This window comes from Zophobas morio, unplaced genomic scaffold (assembly GCF_036711695.1).
Source record: "Zophobas morio isolate AGI-343-1 ecotype UQ-CSIRO unplaced genomic scaffold, CSIRO_AGI_Zmor_V1 ptg000029l, whole genome shotgun sequence".
Classification (NCBI taxonomy): domain Eukaryota; kingdom Metazoa; phylum Arthropoda; class Insecta; order Coleoptera; family Tenebrionidae; genus Zophobas; species Zophobas morio.
The window spans coordinates 4,824,724-4,844,988 of record NW_026972134.1 but is presented as its reverse complement, the minus strand read 5'-3'; the positions used below and the strand labels follow the sequence as shown (position 1 = coordinate 4,844,988).

The window sequence follows — 20,265 nt, the reverse complement described above, 5'->3', positions numbered from 1 at the left end:
CTTTGCAATTTTTCACCTCATACAATATTTCTCTATCTCACAATTTTAACTTCAGTAATTTTCTTGGTTGTTTAATTTAAAGTGAACGTAAAATTTCCTGCTCTACAGTTTTAACCTCACGTAATATTTTATCTGCACTGCAGTTTATTTCACACCTGATCTCTTGTTTTTACAAATCTTTGCTAGTTTTTGTTTTGTAAATATTTTGTTGATGAATGTTTCCATCATATAACTTATCTGATGTCCACTTGTAATCTCACGTAAGAATTATTTGTTGTTTAAAATTTCATAAGATTATATGGCGAATTTAAATGTTGTTTATTGCTCTTTTTGAAACTTTAATACTGGTTCAGTTGTCGTTAATATCAGAGTCATAGAAAGTGAACATTTAAAATGGAATTGAGGTAAATAACACCGAAATACGTGGCAGAAGCGGAGTGCACGGTTCCTAGTCGAACTGGCGAGATTTATTGCGCCATCTGCACAAAAGATGCAGGTTAGAATAGAATTCAGGGACGGTCGAGATGACATAACGCTGTCGATTTGGTCCAATAGTCGAGACCCAACTGCGAGTTTGCGACCGTAACGGCCTGCCGTACGGCCTCTCCGTAATAGAGATGCTTTGCGGTAGGCGTGCGATAGATAGAATCACCATCGCAGGGGAGAACAGCCACGACCGGTAGCCCCAAACTCCGCTTGTGCTAGAACGCCCTGGGTATTTTTGTTGTGTTCTTATTGACTGCCATAATTTTTAATTTGCCGCCACACGTCTGTACTTTAAATCAGATTTTTATTTGTTTTTATTAAATGTGTGACATTCAAATATTTGCATTGGTTCAGAACGTTTAACGTTTAACGAGTCAGCCTCGCACGCAGTTTTTTTTCTTTTTTTTTTGTCAGTGGATGAATAAATAATTTTGTGTCCTCTCGTTTCTGTTTTATTTAGCGGTACTTTTCCATTTTGTTAGACGATCACAGCCAAGGCCAGATTTCGAATTTTTAAATTTTTCGCGGGCTTTCAATTTGTTTTCACATTTTAAGGCGGGATGTTTCGATTATCACAACTTATTTGCAATACCAGACTTTCAACCCTCGTGAATCCGGCCGTCTCGTTGGCATCGTCCTTTGCGGTGTTGGAAGGGGAGTGTTTAAATTAGTTTTTTCCGTACCTTGTTGTCGGTAGTAGTCGATATCTCGACGCAGAATGACCTAGACTTGTTTTAGAAACTTGGTAAACAAAATCCGAATTAATAATTTAAATCAATATAATAATTACATATAAAATATAACAGTACAATATACAATTCAATGCAAATAGTGCTTAAATGTAAATAGTTTATATCGTAAAACGTGACATATTCACTTTCACTTGAAGCTTACACACAGAGCAAGCAAGCACCAAGCACATCATATGAAAATACTCTTTTGATTTAACAAAAAATCAAATAAAATACATCGTTTACAGCTAAAAGGCAAGTATTTTGGACTATTCTATTTAAATTATTCAACTCGAATGCGAAAAGAAACTATACAATAGCAAAAGCTAGTAAACTCGTTAGAATTTTTGATTTTGAACGGCAACATCTGAATTAGATTATGTACAGTCTCTAAAACACAGACAGACATTGCTTAAGTTGGAAGGATACAAAAAACGTGATATAAAAAATAAATGATCAAGATTTACCCATATTGATACAGCTTGCTTTTAACAGTTTTGCTTGAATGTAACCGGCAGGCTACAGCAGAAATGCCACATAAAAAGGTTCACAATTATAACTAAAGATTCGACTTCGCTATCAAGCTTTAGATAACAAAGTGACATTTCCCACGACTCCTCACGATAGCTACGTTCACAAGACTCGCATATTTTCAAACAATTCAATATTTTATCCACAACCGTTAAACCTAATTTACACAGATTTAGAATAGACGTGTGAAAACCTACTCTACGGAACTGGAGTGGTTATGAATAAAATGACATTTATTTAAAATTCAGGTGCACTTATTCGTCCTAAGTACATACCCATATTGACTAGAATTTAAGTGTTAACACGTATGTGATATCCGAAGGGAATTGTTCAACAATTATTGTACTTGATCATTTTACTGCAGTGTTCGCTACTACGTATTTACACCTCAAAAATATATACACTATCTTTAGTCAAACTGCAAAATAAGGAATGTTGGTGGTTTTCTTAACTTAGAGAGCTAACTTTACAGATTCACTATGAAAAAAGCCTCAGTCGGATCTTTGGATTATTGTGTCTACAGTATTTACACATACTGAAAATTCTCTTTGTTTTTCAGAAGTGGCTGATGTTCGATATTTTTGTCTAAATCGTAACTCGTCAGCCAATCTTTATTTTCCGGCTTGAAAAGACCGAAACAGGTGCAGTCGAAGAATTCAAGCAGGTTTTTGATGGGGCCTTTGGAAAAGGGGCTTTTGCCGCCGTTGCTGAGAATGTATGTGTAGCGACCTCGGTTCATTCGTTCGTTTGTAGTCATTCCGAGACATGAGATCTGAAAGTAATTGACGATAGTGTCGTCTAATTTTTTTTTTTTTTTAATAATACTAACCTGATACAATTGACATATAAGAAGCATGAAGACCCACACACAATGGAAAAGAGTATTGGCAGCCACCCAAGCTACCCATGTATCACATTGTCCAATCGACATAACGAATTTCCAGTAGCCCTCTGATGTTGTGACGTTGCAAGTGCTTTGGTTTTGCCAGAATTTGATGGAACCATACAACATTTGACAGCACATCATGACTAAACTGCCCAGGAAGCCGATGAAGTATTTGTGATTTTTAGCACCTGGAAGAAGACAATCCGTTTGCAGAGATTCTTCAAATGCTCGTAACATCTAAACTATAGAAAACATGGAATCACAATTTATGTATCAAGGAGAACTATATAACAATTTTTAGATAACTAAAAACAATGACACTTAGAAAATGGTTCTGCGGTAAGTGGAATTTTGTTAGGAGCAGGTCTAGGACACAAGAATAAAGGTGAATATCACACTGAAATAATAAATCAATAAAATCTGTGATACAGAAAAAATCCCAACAATTTAAGTCAAACTTAAATAATTAATTAAGCGCCCTACATCAGAAATGCCGACTTATTAATTTATTTTCCATGTCTTGAGGCCTATAAAATTGAACGTCATTAGGAAACGCTAATATACATTTCATTTTTTTTACAAAAAACTATAAACAATTAGTAAACAATGGTCCCATCAAAACATGAAGAATGTTTTTTAGAATGTCTCTGTGAAAATTACGTTTAACTGAAATAATTCCACCGAATATCAGCCTTAAATCATCAAAACCAATGTAGCTAAACTGCGAAATTTCAAATATTTCACATTAAAGTCACTAGATAACCAAAGTACCGAAATTCAATGTTTCAATGTGTAAGAAACAGAAGTACCTTGAGTTGCGCGTCCTCATACGGTCACAAGACAAACGACCACCCATGAAAACGGGTCAGTAAAAATAGCGAGTTGTCCCTACTGAATGATCTTTGTACTGTGATGGAGTGGAAAACGTTTTTACCTTGGTCCGGGACAGTCATAACAGAGGGTGTATGGAGAGCGTCTTACACATAAATATGTACACAGCGTCCATAACAAAACAACTGACAACAAACCATAACAAAAACTGTAATCAACCAGGCACACCATTGATTTTCCACTATCTGAGTATGGGTGAATTCCCCGTTTTGGCCGGAGGGCTGTTTAAGGCTTGGGTCTGATCTGGTTTCGTCCTATCCCTACCCGAATCCGTCATTTTTAAATCTGCTATTATTCTCATCGCTCTTTTTTGCATAACAAACACTTGAAAATGAAACCGTACCATAGGATAGAAAAGAAATGATAGTAATAATAACTTAAGAGAATTTCGAGGTTGACTACCTTTTTCAGTTCCCTAAGCATGTAAGACACAGTACTAAGTTTTTTTGGTTATACTCTCTCATGATAGTTCCATGTTAAATTTTCGTCGATGTCGACCTCTAGAAAATTTAAGTGTGACTCTAGATTTAGCCTGGTGCTGTCAAGTACTATATTTTTTACATAATTGCTATTGTTATTGATGTGGTGGAACAGCATTATGTGTGTTTTAGTTATTTAGTTATTTTCATTAAATTTTAGACCATTTGTGTGAAACCAAGATTGAAATTCTGGAAGTATGAAATTTGGTTTTACGGATACATCTTAGACCGATCTTACCGTTTGGAGCGCCGAAAGCCGGCGAATAAGAGATGACGCACTAACATTTGGCCGTCAAACGCCGTCGAATAGCTTGGACGCTCATAGACAACCCTCATAACAGCAACAAATCTGTTCTTAAATCTACCATTCGATAGAAGGCGACGAAAAAAATTTGTAAGAATCTCGTAGTAAGCATTAAGATAATTTACAACGTTGCCAGATGAGCCTAACACAACTTTGCCGTTATTTCTAGTCAATTAGATTTTATTTCGTTCAGAAGTTTCTGATAATATGATAGTGAGAATTCGCTCGTGTGATGAATGTAGGTTGTGCTAGTTTTTAGTGAAATTAGTGTGGACCTCCGCCGTTACAATAAGTGTATTTGGTACCAATCTGAAGATCCACGTACCCTATTATGGTGGTATGATTTGTATCCATTTCCGATTTGAAACAACGGAGTATTTTCCAATTTAAAACACTGCGTTCACCGAATTCATTCTTATCGTGGGAGTCTTTTTTTTCTTTTTTCTAATAGATAAGCCGAGCAATTAACTTATCGCTCTTAATAATTATTAACCTCTGTGTTTACCTTAATAACCTGTATTTCCGAGGCCATCTTGTGTTGTGCGTTAGTCACCTTGAAAGGCCCCTAGGTGCGAGCTGTATCCCTGTTATTTGTCCTCAAATTTTGCTTATAAGAATCAAAACTAAATAATTCTCGCAATATTAATATGCCTCTGTGTGTAAATTGTAATACAGCTGGTGACCCTAATGCCGGCAGAACGCAGTGTGACGCATGTCAAGGCACCGTACATCTTAAATGTATAGGTATTTCTGAGAGCGAAATAAAAATGACAAGATCCAAATCCAGATCAATAAAAATTGTGTGCAACCAGTGCAACAATAATATGCTAGTATTTACGGATCTTAAAACACTCATCTCATCTCTCCGCAGTGAGATGTCATCTGCCATTGATAATCTTAAAGCTGACATTCAGACTCAGCTCGATGACATCAAAGTCAAGCTTTCGCAAGCGCCTCAACAACAACAGGCTGTACCTACGTTAGAAGAAGTTGCTCAAGAGATTCTGGAACGCCAAAGACGAAGCAAAAATCTCATTATTTTCAATCTTCCTGAAGAACCTGATACTAATACAAGACAAGGTAGTAAAGATAAAGACACCCTTGTTCTTAACAATGTTTTTAACATCACCAATCCAACTAATACTTTCACCGATCTTAATATCGTTAGATTAGGGCGAGTTAATGAATCACGCATTCGTCCCATTAAGGTATCTTTCAAAGATGAATCTGATGTTTTAAGTATAATTCGCGGCGCCAAAAACCTCATACATGATTCGCAGTTTAAGAATATTAGGATTTCGTTTGATAGGACACTAAGGCAACAGGAAGTATATAAACAACTTAAGGCTCAATTAAATGATCGTTTGGCAAAGGGAGAATCTAATTTAAGGATCCGCTATTTTAATGGAACTCCAAAAATCGTCAGTTTAAACTAATCGCGTCACCTAATTACTCCGATCAACTTGTTTGTTTTTATCAAAATGTTCGAGGGTTACGGTCAAAGATTGGTTCATTTTATAATAATATTTGTAGTTGTGATTATGACTTTATTGCTCTTTCTGAAAGCTGGCTTTCCAATGACATTCAAAGCAACGAACTCTTTCCCTCCAATTTTCTTGTGTTCAGAAAAGACAGAAATTTTCAATGTTTAAATGTTTCTAAAGGTGGCGGAGTACTTCTTGCCATTGATAACAAATTTTCATGCTGTCAATTAGACCTCTCGCTTATTACTAATGCCTTACCCTCTATAGACATTGTTGGTGTGAAAATTTCCATCAATTCGAATGATAGTTTGCATATATTTGTTTTATACGTACCTCCCTCTACCACTGTTAGTGATTACCAGGAATTTCTCAACATATTTAGCACTATTGAAGGAACGCTGAGCGACAGAGTAATTATCTTAGGCGATTTTAACACCCCTAATTTTCTCAAGAGCAACGATAGCATCTGCATATCGTTACGTAATTTTAGTCAGTTTCACAACCTTACGCAATGCAGTAATGTCCTTAACAAATTCGGCTGTATCTTAGATTTAGTTTTTTCCAGTTTTGACTGTACGGTGGAGCGATCTGAGAATTCACTCGTTGATGAAGACGATCATCATCCTAGTCTGGATATAAATTTTGATCTCTTAAAAAAGCCATACGTCAATTTTAGCACGAATGTTAATATACAACAGTTTAACTTTAAAAGAGCCAACTATCCGTTACTATACGAGCTACTTTCTTCTCAAGACTGGTCTCCCCTACATAACTTTAAGGATGTCAATGATGCATGTTCTTTTTTTTATAACACTTTGAATGCCATTTTCGATGCTGCTATTCCAAAATTTGCGGCCAACGCTAACACTAGTCACAGATATCCTCCATGGTTCAGTCGTGAGATAATAAATAATTTAAAATTAAAATCTTACTACTTCAAAAAATTTAAAAGTTTTAAATCAAACGATTTTTTCAACAAGTTCAAACATTTTAGATCACTTTGTAAATGTCAAATTAAATCGGCCTATAGGCAATACCTAAATACAGCGCAAAACTCTATATCTGCAGATCCAAAGAAACTTTGGACATTTATTCGTAATAAAAAAGGACACAGTAGAATTCCTGGAGATATGAGTTACAATGATACCGATTTGTCTACTCCATATGAAATCGTCAATGCTTTCAACGACTTTTTTAGCTCCACAAATATCTTGTCCCGTCCCAGTAAGATGCAATCGATATCTACCAGTCTTTCTAGTACTCCAATTTCCCTTACACCTTTAACTGACGATGAAATCTTGTATGCCTTAAGACGATCCAAAGACTCATTCACAGCCGGAATTGATGGTATCCCAAGTTTCATTTTGAAGGATTGTGCTCACGCTTTTGTTAGACCTTTGCTCTTATTATTTAACTTAATTATAAAAAAATCTCAATTCCCAGATATCTGGAAGCAGGCTAGCCTCACTCCTGTCTTTAAAAAAGGTGATCCAAAGTTAGTCCAGAACTATAGACCTATTGCTCTGCTTTGCAACTTTTCCAAAATATTAGAATGCATAATACATAAGCGTATTTATTTTCAAGTCAAAACTTTAGTATCCCCTGAACAACACGGTTTTGTTGAAAAGCGATCTACCGTCACAAATTTAGCCTACTTCAGTCAGTTTGTGTCCGAAGTAATAGATCGTAAAAGCCAAGTGGACGTAATTTATACCGATTTTCAAAAAGCTTTTGACCAAATTGACCACTTCATTCTCTTAAACAAGTTACATCATTTTGGTTTCACTCAGTCCTTGTTGTCACTTCTGGAATCTTATTTATTTAACAGAGTCCAGTTTGTTAAATACCGCAATTTTCACTCTTCAAATTTCTCTCCTACCTCCGGTGTGCCCCAAGGGTCTAATCTAGCTCCGCTTTTGTTCCTTTTATTTATTAATGACATAGTTGACGAAATTCATTGTGAAAAGTTATTATATGCTGATGATATGAAACTCTTCTTTGAAATAAAATCAGTTGGTGACTGTTTAGCTCTGCAAAGTGATCAAAATCAATTATTGGAATGGTGCAAGGAAAATCGTTTAACACTTAATATATCCAAATGTAACGTTATGTCTTTCACAAGGAAAAAAGAATTTTATCAGCATAATTATGTCTTGAATGCGGTACCTGTAAATCGTGTTTATTTATTCAGAGATCTTGGTATTTTATTTGACCAAAAATTTTACTTCGTCGATCATATATCAGATATCTTAGCTAAATCATATAAAACTTATGGTTTCATTTATAGAAATTGTAAAGATTTCTCCGATATATCGGTTTTAATCCTTCTCTTTTGCTCCCTTATAAGATCCAGACTGGAGTACGGCATAATGGTTTGGTATCCCATATATAACATTCATGTGAATCATTTGGAAACACTACAGAGAAAATATTTGAAATTCATGTCTTACTTGATTGACGGTGCTTATCCTCCTAGAGGCTTTGATCACACTGTTCTGTTAGCAAGATTCAATCTAACCACGCTGCATACTAGGCGTGTTGTTAGCGTTCTTCGTTTTTTGTATAACCTAGTTCATTTTCGGATCGACTGCCCTTATCTTCTGCATAAATTAAACTTTTTGGTTCCTCGTTTAAACCCAAGAAATTCGAACATATTTTATTGTATTTCTAAAAGAACTAATGTCTTAGTTAGGTCTCCAGTTGCACTAATGTCCGATATAGCTAATAAAATAAATTGTGTGTGCGATATTTACTCTAACTCCATAGCTGCAATTTCAAAGGCTGTTGTTTCATTTATTGAAATATAACTGATCTTTTTTTTTCTCACAGAATCACAGATTTTCTTAATTTCTAGTTATTTTTATTTTTATTATTGTATCCTACTTAAATTAAAAATATTATTTAGTCATACCTACATTTATGTAATTTTTAGTTTTTCCTGTAATTAGGTGAATATCACCTGTTGGAAATAAACCGATTATTTATTTATTTATTTATTATTATTATTTATAAATAAATGGTATTATTATAATGAATAAATTATACACACAAATTATTACTTGTTGTTTTCGATACTTGTTAGTGCTATTGAAAACGTAAAAATAAATGTAAATAACACATTGGATTTTTTTTAAGCTTTTGTTACTAATAATTACGAAGGAACATGATTTTAAATGTGTTTTCTCAAAATTTACAATATTTTTTAGAAAATTTATTACACTAGAGAAGGGCAGATATAAACTAAAGACAAAACATATGCATTAATATATGCCTTAAAAAAATTTAAGTAATTTTCTTTCACATTTTATGATCTAAGTACAATTATATCGATAACTCGTTACTGAAAATTTATCGATTTTTTCTTAATAATTTGTGTTAAAAAAAGATTCTTTGTGGTATTATGGTTTACTAATTTACTTATTTACAATGAATGTTTTTAGATCAAGTTCTTGACATTATTTATTTTTATTTCAAATAATAATCGTGTTTTCTTTACTTTTAACCAAGAAAATATTTCGCTTATTATTATCTACATGTAATATATTTTTATACATTGAAAAACTCTATTCCACGTCGCAGGACGTTACAGGACAATATTTAAATAAGCTTTTCCAAAAAGAAGTAGTTTTTATGTGTTTTAAAATTCACTCTTTGATCTCGGGACTTTCGGCCTTTTGATGTTTCACTTCGACACAAGAACTATCTCAAAGAAAACAAACCGCGGCAAAATAGAATAGATTTAGATTTCTTTTATTTGTTTTGTCTTGCAGCGAGAAGAAAATATGGCGTATTGTACAAACGTCGATCTGGCTTAAAATTCTACCTACTTAATTATATCAAAAAACTAAAATTTTCATTGAATACACAGACTTTTCTGGGAAACTTGATTAAATCTCTTCATTTCCGAACTATTAAAAGACCGCTGGTTTCACTGATACTTCCTACCTACTTCAGTTCTTACATTCTTACCTGCCCCTACTTAAGAGTGAAGCGAAAAATATTTCAGCAATGAAAATAAAGTGCACAGAATGGAAATATAGTGAATGCGGTAGTGCATACGTATAGATGTTAGGTATTTTGCAAAATAAAATTTATTTAATTGAAAATAGAAACATTAAAAAACGTATCTGTACAAGTTTGGGATCGATATGGCCAGTATTTACAGTTATTACGAAACAGGTTATGAAATAATCCATTTTAATATGGCGGGACTTTCAAGCGCCAGAATTAAAAACCAAAAATTTTCATTGATGAAACAAACTCTTCCAAGAAAATTTACCCAATTTCTTGGTTTAATAATCACATTATTCCGATCACTACCTGACCATTCTGGCCAAGCGAAAAATCTTGTGGTAATAAAAATAGTTTTAGAAATGTTATCGATGAGTGTTTAAACATATTTGAAAGTGTTTACGAAGAAATTCATTATCAGTACAACGTAAAATTGACTTTCAATGTAAAAATTATCTTATATTATTTAATTATATGTAAATTATTTAAAAAAGGAAAATGGCATCAAAATAAAAAAAAAATGCCGAATATCCAATTTGGTGTTTTTAAAAAAGATTCAAGAGAAGCTGGTTTAAATTGAGTTTAAATGTAAAAAAAATCAGGATATTCTAAGCTGCAGTTTTTGTAAATTGAAATATTTTACGTAATATAAATATACTACACTTGCGAGCATTGAAATCGGGCCAGTATTCACATCTGACTTTGAATCAAATTTTCCACCGAACTATATTACACTTAAAGAAACTAAAAAAGACATTAGAAAGACCAGATGTTTGTCTTTAAAACAGAGTTAGGAAAAACTTTATGAAATTGTTTTGCAATATTCTTTTTTGGGCAAAAAAGAAAATTGTTCAATAATGAAATTTTTTATGTTAACAAAATCAACAATTTAAAGAAGAAAATGGTGTTAATATTCGGTGTAGCCACCCCTAGCTCTAATAACCGCTCGCATTCGTCTATTCATGGACTCAATTAAGGTGACGACAACTTCTTGCGGGATACTCTTCTTCAATGGGTATTCTGAGCTCTTGGAGTGACCCAGAAGCCGGGAGCTTATCTCTAATTCTTTGCTTAAGTTCATCCCACAGATGTTCTATAGGATTCATATACGGGCTACGTGCTGGCAAGTCCAAACACGCTATACGCTATATTTGAATAGTGCAAATTTATATGGAAGAATTTAATGCTTGCAAGTTTATATGGAAGAACAAGGCATCTGCTTATTTTAACATTTATTTGACTTAATTTAAATTGAACTGTTTTAATAATTTTATTTATTTATTACATATCTGGTAAGGTGTGTAAGTGGTGCTGAAATTTGCCTAAAATCAATATTTTCATTATAAAATGTACAAACACCATATTTCCCACTCCTTGCAAAACAGAAGAAATAAAAGAAAAATTTGTGAATCTGTTCCGTTTTTCCACTGTTTGTTTTTTTTTTTAAATAGTTGTCGAAGTGATATAGCAAAAGCTTATTTACTTAAATATTCTCCTGCAATGTCCTGGGATGTAAACTGGTGTTTTTCATTGTATAAAAACATGTTAGATAATAAGCGACAAAATTTTCTTGTTGAAAATTAAAGAAAACACACGATTATTAATTGTAATAAAAATAAATAATATCATAAACTTATACTATGTATTAAAAACATTCATTGTAAATAACTAAATTATGTAGATAAACCATAAAACCATAACAATTTTTTCCTTCGACCTTTATTCAAAATGCCAATTTATGCATAGGAATTAAGGCGCAAAGATGCTTCACTGAATTTATTACCAACGATTTTTCGAGAAACGTATGCAATAGCCTATAAGCGTCTAATGGGTTAAAAAAAGTAATAATAATAATTTGTTTGTATTAGTTATTCATTATAATAATCCCATTTATTTACCAGAAACTTCTATACGAAACAAAATCCAGTTCACTAGAAATACCCGTAAATTTGTGTTAGGCTCATCTGGCAACGTTTTATTACTGCAACATCTTTCGCTTGGTCCGTATGCCCAGGTAGTGAACAGAAGTAGGTAGGTAGCAATGGAGTAATGGTATTATACTACCCGTGCTCTTAATGTACAAAAGGATGTTAGACAAGAAGCGAAAAATTTTCTTGGTTAAAATTAAATAAAACACGATTCTTATTTAACAAAAAAATTATATATATCAAGAACTTGTGTTATGTATTAAAAACATTAATTGTAAAAAAGTAAATTATGTAAATAGACCATAAAAGGACAAAAATCTTTTTTAACACAAATTATATTTCAATAAATTTATCGAGTTCTCAATATATCTAATTGTACTTACATCATAAAATGTGAAAAAAAAAATGACTTACTTTCGAGTTTATGCGCCATATTTTGCCCGTTTTTTAAAGACATATATTAATGCATGTTTCTATATAGTAAATTTTGAGAAAACGTATTTAAAATCATTTTCCTTTGTATTTATTAGTAACTAAAGCGAGCTCACGAAAGCGCGAAAAAAATTCCAATGCGTTATTTATATTTATTTTTAAGTTTTCAATAGCACTAACAAGTATTTAAAACAACAAGTAATAATTTGTTTGTGTTATTTATTCATTATAAGAATCCCATTTATTTATCAGAAACTTCTAAACGCAATAAAATCTAATTGACTAGAAATGACGCCAAAGTTGTGTTAGGCTCATCTGGCAACGTTGTAAATTATCTTAACGCTTACTATGAGATTCTTACTTTTTTTTTTCGTCGCTCTCTATCGAGTGGTAGATTTAAGAACAGATTTGTTGCTGTTATGAGGGTTGCCTATGCGCGCGATTGTGGACCAAGCTATTCGACGGTTTGACGGCCAAATGTAGGTGCGTTCGTTATTCACCGGCCTGCGGCGCGTTCGCTCCAAACAATAGGATGGGTCTATCTGTATGTTTTTAATCAATGTACCTAGTTTATTCATCTATCCAGTACGATTTTTTATAATATGTATTATTGGTTGCCTAATCATTTCAACGCATTTTCTTGCTTATTATAAAATTGCATTGTACTGGTGACACATTGTAAACTCTGCAGTTTACACTGTTTTACGATTATAAACATTTAATTTTATGATTTCACTATACTTTTTGGAACAAGGGACAAGACAGTATTTGTTGTGTCTAAGAACACCATTCAGTCGTATGGACTATCAGCTGTACGGTTACCGAATACCCAGAAAATAACTGCCTGAACGTTTTAACTAATCTAATATATAGCTTAAAGTGAGTAAACGGTGTTAAAACAACATCACGTGACTCATACGTATTTCATTCGCTAAAGATTCGTAGTTAATCGTCGTTTCGAGATTCCTTAATCTTATTATTAAATAACAACTCACCTATACAATTCGCTACCCAAGGACAATGATGATCGAACCTAGCAACGCAAGTATTACACACTGAGCAATGTTTCGACCTCAGTGGCCTTCTAACAAGACAGGACGAACAAAAAGTTGACGGTTCAAAACCACCTGAACCCTGTTCAGCTAATTCGATTATAGTCTACAAAATAAAACGTCATCAGGACAATTCTCGTTTTTCTTTATAGTACTCACCCTAAACCTTAACTGTTGTGAGGCTGATATAACTCCAGCGTCTCCTAACCATGACTTTAGGAAACAATACCACAGTATTCCTGAACTACTAAGGAAGACGACCGTTGTAAGTATGCCAGTGACCGGCATTATGTATATGAACCACGTAAAATACATCCACAGTTTTGTTGATAAGTAAATACTTAGAGGTAGAAGTGCCATTAACCTATCGTCGTATAAAATTTGACCGGCGTAATGTAAAACTATATATAAGCATACTAATAAAAATAGCTTGATTAAAATTATTAAATTTGTGCCTAGAATCGAACCGGCGATGTAAAATGCCATGAAGGGTGTACCGACCATACACCACCACCGTAATCTCTGAAACAAAAAGAAGGGTAAGTTTTGGTGTTGGAACTTCAACTGGATGTATTGTTGGAGAATGTTGTAATGAAGTGCAATCTTTTCAAAAAGACTGCACAAAACACGGTTGTTGCGCATTTGGATTATATAGTTGAGATTCAGAGTTTTTGGTTATATTCTGTTAGTTTTTTAATTGTACTTAATTTTTTGTAATGACAGTATTATTCAATTCATTGAAAACTGGTTGAAAATATTAAAGTTCTTATAATAATTCGCTTCGTATTTATTTTTTTAAGTTCCATTATGACGAATTTATTTGAACAGAAGCATACAAATGTCATTGTATAACAGCAATTGTATTTTCAGCACCTTCCTTTTATATCAATATATATATAAAGTCAATATAATTTACAACTCTTATATAACAGGTTGTTTTCAAAGAGCCAAATTTATTTTGATTATGCGACGTATTAATTAACAGAATTAAAGCAACAAATATTGATTTTAAACTCTTTTATTAAATGGCGACATTTGTAAAGGTATCTCCTGCGTCCGGTAGTAAAAAAACATGTTAATTAACACTACAATACATGCTGAAGATTCGTATAAAACTGTACAGCAAGTAAAAGAATAAACAGTATTTGTTTTCATGAAATTTAGACGCTTTAAAGATAAGAATATTTGGATAGTTAACTTTTTCCGGTTTGCTTGTTCTATGAAAACTAGAAAAAAAATCTCTTGGATTACTTTAGTAAAGAATAAATAAGACCACAATTAACAGCATATTTAAAAAAACCTCTACTAACTTTACGAGATGAAGTCTCCACAACTTTTAAATTTTTGACATAACAAAATTTACTTTTTAGGACAATTCTAGCAACTTAAATATATCGCTTTTTTTTAAATAATTGATGGTTACAAAACTGTACAATTTTCTTAGAAACGTACGAAATTCGCACCTCGTGACGTTTTTGAGATCGTCATAACGAAGATAAAATTTTTACTATCCTATATGTTAGTCACAATATGCTTTGTTTCATAATACAATGCGTAATTTACATTTAAAAACTACGTGCGTCAAAGTTATCAGAGCTTTGAATTTTTGTTATAGCATGTCATACAAACGATAATTTAAATTCAAATTATTAAAATTACTGTTTTAGTTTTTACTGCCACAATAAGTAGTCATTGTGGAAATAGGGAATGATTTTTTTGATTATTATTTTTAAACGTTTTTAGACGAATAATAATAAATAACATCACTTCAAATGATTATTTGAACATTTAAATATGTTATGTTATTCTACCAATACTTAGGATTTAAAAATAATGAAACCATTTTATTTATTTAAAAATTTCGTATCGTTAAAATCACATATATAAACGTACGTACGTGGGAACAATATTGTGACATCTATAAAAATAAGAATAATTCAACTCTTTATACTTGATTCATTGTCTTTACAATAAACCAACTCGATTTCGTTTAACGTAAAACATAGCTTTGATTATTTTTTTAAATATTTTATTTTTGTTGTAGCGGAAGACAATCTGCTAAATTAGCTACCTTAAAACTGTTAGCTGTCTAAGACACAAATTATGGGGTGGAGAATTTATAAAAAAAAGGTTGCATAAAAATAATCCAAATTTCATTGTGGCACGGTTCTATAGTTTCTCCGCGATTAGATAACGGATTTCTTCGAAATTTTGCAACAGTAACACTAATTCAGAGATGACAAAGCAGAAAGTAAAATTAGAATTTATTTAGTCGTGTCTTCTAGAAAACTAATGACGTCATTCGGAAAAAATTATTAAATGCTTGAAATATGTAGCTAGTACTACACATAGATTTTTTGAAATATAGGTATAAGCAAGTCAATGCCAAACATAATTATAAATGACAACGTCATAAGTAACAGAGCAATCACTATTTTCTGTTAATGTTTAATAATAGACATAGATTTTAATAATAATTAAAAGCAGTAAAATTAATTAAAGTATGACTTTTATGTATCAACAAAAATAACACAACCTTCTCCCTTTTTCAATTACCTTTAAGTAATAAATTTGTCATGAAGGTCACATAAGAATAAATAAAATCAATATTTAGTTTTATAATAAAACTTTCAAAACTTTTGTAAACACAAAACACCCAAAATCAATACTTACTTTATCTTTAGTAATTTTACTTAAAATATTCCTAGAGTGTCCACTATTTACAGCTTCTTTAATGCGTTCTGCCACTTTAGAACCTATCCAAATAGCTCCCAACTGCGTCTGTAACATTGATAAAGGTGTATCCCCCCGATGATTAGGTACATTTAAACTAGCTTGCCCCTAAAAAATACATACAGTAATCACGTCTTCAACCACTCAGGTACCAGCCTCCCACCTGAAGTATCAACGTTGATATTGCCGAAGTATTCCTAGCTAATATTGCCCAATGTAACGCTGTATTCCCTTGCTGATCAGTGAGATTCGGAGACGCCCCCAACGTCAATAGCAACCTCGTAGGATCGAGGCTGCAAATCTTCCAACAGGACCACATCAAAGGAGTCATCCCAGCTCTATCTGCCAGATCTGGGCTAATCCCCCTTGCTATAAAATACGCCACAAGAGCCGTGTGCCCGAACTGCGCCGCCAAATGAATGCACGAACAGCCCTCGGCATCCCTAAGCGTGGGATCGGTGCCTGCATTCATCAAAATCACGACTGCATCCAAGTGTCCCTGTCGGGTGGCCCAGTGCAACGGAGTCGCGTTCAGCTCACCACCTACGGCGTCTACTTCGGCCCCTCGCTCAATAAAGAACTTGATAATGTCCTTGCGGTTGTTTATGGCGGCCCAGTGCAGCAGTGTCACCGTCTCAGTGTCTCGTTGGTTGACATCATATCCTGCATCGACCAGCTCCTTAACCCTCGCGAAGGCCCCATACTACAAAGTTCGTTCGATGTGGCATCGTATTTCGCAGTTTGTGCGTTTTTACTTACTTGTGTGGCTTTAACAATGTCGAATCCGCTGTAGTCGTGCTCTATAGCAGGCACTGCGGGCTCCTTGGATATGAGGCTGTGACAATCACGCTCCGACCCTACGCAGCCCCCGGCACTGGCGGCGGCAGCCCCGCAAGCGTTTTGGTACATTTTTAATACAACTTTTTGGGAAATTTCTCATCAATTTTGACAGGTGAGTGACGGCAAAACATCAAAGACGGTGCATGGTGCAGGTTAGTTTTCGAACTGGTGGGACGAGTTGGTGTGGCGTTGTTTAGAGTTTGTTTTTGTAATATTGGTTTGTTTGGTGCACAAATGTTGGTTTGTGAAAATATTTATTTAAGAAATTTGATGTAGGTAAGTGCTGCGACCGCGAACGCCCTCGGGGGAACTAATTTGAACTATTGACAATTTGAAGTAATGGAAGCGGGGTATCGACCATTGAGCGATAAAGTGAAGAGGGAATTATCATAGAAGTGAAAAGAAGAGAATCCCACGCAAATGTTGGTTGATTCACGAATTCACGATCATGCAGGAAAGAATACTGTTGGTGCATTTCATCTGTATCCTAATAAAATTTTATGACAGCAATAGAATGGTTGACTCGTTGCAACGCTCATTAGAAAATAGGGCTGTATTTTCATAACTGACTGCGCGGCGATCGTGCCACAGTATATGTTGTGCGCTTCGTAGGTAAAAAGTACCAATTTGTAAATCACTCAGAGCAGATTTACGGAGTTGTTGAAATCATAAAATTTTATTAAAATACAAATGAAATGCATCAAGTATGTGACGGAGGGAGTGCTCCGTATCTCAGCAATGTAACTTTTGGTATCAATACAAGTACATTTTATTGTTCTTTTTAATTTGAGCGCGATATGCCGCGCATGTCCACTTTAATAATTTTATCAAACCAGTCTTACTAGCAAGTGAGTAGGGTGAGTAAGTAACTTACACTGTTTTAGAGGTGTGTTAAGTGTTTAATGTTCGTTTAAAGACTTTTTAAAATGGTTAGTCGCAAATTGTGTAAAGCTACAAGTGGTTTCAAGTCAACAACTTGTCGAGAAAAAATACCGTTTCACAGATATGTCTTATTGTTTCTTTTAATATTTGTTTAACAGGAATTAACGAATATTCTTGGATTGCTTTTAGATGTCTTCAAAAACCTGAATTAAAGAAACTATGGCCAGACTTTCTTCATCTACACCTGGAAAACTCTGTGTCCGTCAACAACCTTCTCCTTTGTTTGTTGTTACAGTTTCGCCCAGAAAATGTTGGGCAGTACTTTTCTGTCATTTAAAAAAAACACGATGTAGTCTATGCTTTATTGTCATAATGATTGACACTTTTAAAAAATAAATTTTGACATAAGTCATATAAATTTTGACATACGTCATCTACATTCCAGTCTACGTCAAAATGACAAACATGACAAATTTGAGGTTATAAGTACGTAAAACCTGTTTTATAGCTTATGTCACTGGAATGACAGAACTGCCCAAGATTTTGTGGCCGAAACTGTACTGGATTAGGTATATTAGACCAACTATCTTCATTTTTAATACTGTTGTCTTTAATGTGAAATTCTATGTGTACCTTAGGATTATTTCTGTGTGACATATTATGTTTTCTTGTAGGTACTTCCTTCAGTCTCTGATTATAATCAGAGACTGAAGGAAGTAATATAATATAATTATTGTTTTTGTTAATAATTATTAACCTTACGTTTTATACAGTTGAAGATTAAATCGAATGTTTGTGTAGATCTGACGTATTGTTTGGATGACTCAGAATTTAAGTTTGTAGACGAACTAGATTAATTTATTTACATTGACATTACTGACATTTTATGGAAAAATAATCATTCTGCTTGACACTTCTAAGCCGATTTTAAATAGGAAAAATGGTGTCCACAATTACATAGCTCAAAAAATAAAGATACTAGATTTATTAGTCGTTTCTAGCGACCTGAAATGAATAATATGGACCCTATGGCAGACATTACGTATAAAATTCATAATGACGCAAGAGTGAATATCCACTTGTTGATTTATTCCTTGCAATAACTGTAAATCATTATCTTTTGTTGTTCTATTCGACTCGTGATTGGTGTTGGTACAACATCGGGGCCATTCAGGTTACAGAGAATGATTACCAATGCGTACTCATTTTTCAAGAAGGGAAATGTCAATTTAGGATGTCTTACAGAAGTTGATACTTGAATATATGTAATTAATAATTATTGTCTTTGTTAAATCTGTTTATAAGTGTAAAAATTAATTAAACTCGCAAATCAACGTTTGCATCGTGTCTGCTATTAATACAAATTTATCAAAGTTCCTTTGTGAATTTAAATATAATACTTATATTGCTGGATAGCCCTAAATTTGCTGTTTAGTGTGGTATAATCTGTTTCCTTCTGTAATCATCAATTGATTCGTAATTTTATTGGTAAGTTAGCAACACTTAGGTATCATCCAATAGATTATCGCGCATGTTTTTCTGAGTAGTTTTTTCTCTCACTGTGTTTATTGTACAGTGCCTCCACGCTTAATTAAATCGGTTTCATTATTTTCTCATTTCTCCTGTGTACTCCACTGCTGACCCTTACCGTTGCCATTTTACCTTTGTGAGTTTTCTTTTAAGCCACTGCGACTGACACCGCTAGTGTGAAGATAGTGTCCCTGTTCTTTATCCTTTTTAGTACAACAATTACAAGGAGTAATGTAAACTGTAGCTGCTGTGGTGCCATTGCTGAAGTGCACAAAACCGTAAATTGTTGTATTTGCGATAAAGCTTTTAAGATCGATTGTGTTAATATCTCAGCAGCTGAGGCTAGGAAAATACATACCAAACATTCTGGTTTAAACTATACTTGTAAAAATTGCGTTCAACTGGGAAACAATATAACTGATTTGAAAAAAGTCATTGTCGAGTTGCAAAATGATATTAAAACCTTGAAGTCGACTGTCCTCGATCAACAATCTCCTAGTTCTCCTGCTTCCTTACTCGAGGCCGAAAAAATTGTCCAAGAAGTAGCTGAAAGGGAGAAATGCAAATGTAATATTATTATATATGGTTGCAAGGAGGATAATGTTAAATCAAATAAAGAACAGATTCAATTAGATGAGACTGTAGTACCAAAAATTCTCTCCACATTAAATGTTAATGAAGAACAAATAAGCTTCTTTAGACTAGGAAGATTTGATGGTTCAAAAGATAATCGATGTCGGCCTATTAAAGTAATATTACCTACTATTAATAATGTGAACACTGCATTAAAGAATGCTGCTTCTCTTAAAACTTCTAATGATTTTGCTGGTATTTCCATATCTTCTGATCGCACCCCTATGCAAATTCAGATTTATAAAAACACGAAATTTGAGATGAACAATCGCATAACAAATGGTGAAAATAACCTACGAATCAAATATAGAAATGGTATTCCTACGATTATTACTCTGCCCACTTTAAACTGAATAAGCCCAACAGTATCTTAAATAATCTTACTTTATATTACCAAAATGCTAGGGGATTACGGTCTAAAACTCATACTTT

General features: G+C 33.5%; 1 protein-coding gene across 1 annotated transcript; it reads right to left on the bottom strand.

Moving 5' to 3' along the window:
- Positions 1–1,247: 1,247 nt before the first annotated feature.
- On the bottom strand, positions 1,248–17,118 carry Hip14 (Huntingtin-interacting protein 14). Its single transcript, XM_064067051.1, has 7 exons — positions 16,708–17,118; positions 16,112–16,651; positions 15,889–16,056; positions 13,375–13,737; positions 13,159–13,321; positions 2,578–2,822; positions 1,248–2,520 (listed from the first exon to the last, which is right to left on the bottom strand). The coding sequence occupies exons 1-7, from the start codon at positions 16,855–16,857 to the stop codon at positions 2,275–2,277; spliced, it is 1,875 nt and encodes a 624-aa protein (XP_063923121.1). The 5' UTR covers positions 16,858–17,118; the 3' UTR covers positions 1,248–2,274.
- Positions 17,119–20,265: the final 3,147 nt, after the last annotated feature.

What these genes read in the sequence shown, in the direction of transcription:
- Hip14 (XM_064067051.1), bottom strand. Translation starts at nt 16,857, where the DNA reads ATGTACCAAAACGCTTGCGGGGCTGCCGCCGCCAGTGCCGGGGGCTGC. An exon ending in CACAACAGTTAAGGTTTAGG is followed by an intron (nt 13,322 to 13,374) that starts GTGAGTACTATA and finishes TTTATTTTGTAG; the next exon opens with ACTATAATCGAATTAGCTGA. An exon ending in TTGGGTAGCGAATTGTATAG is followed by an intron (nt 2,823 to 13,158) that starts GTGAGTTGTTAT and finishes GTCTTCTTCCAG; the next exon opens with GTGCTAAAAATCACAAATAC.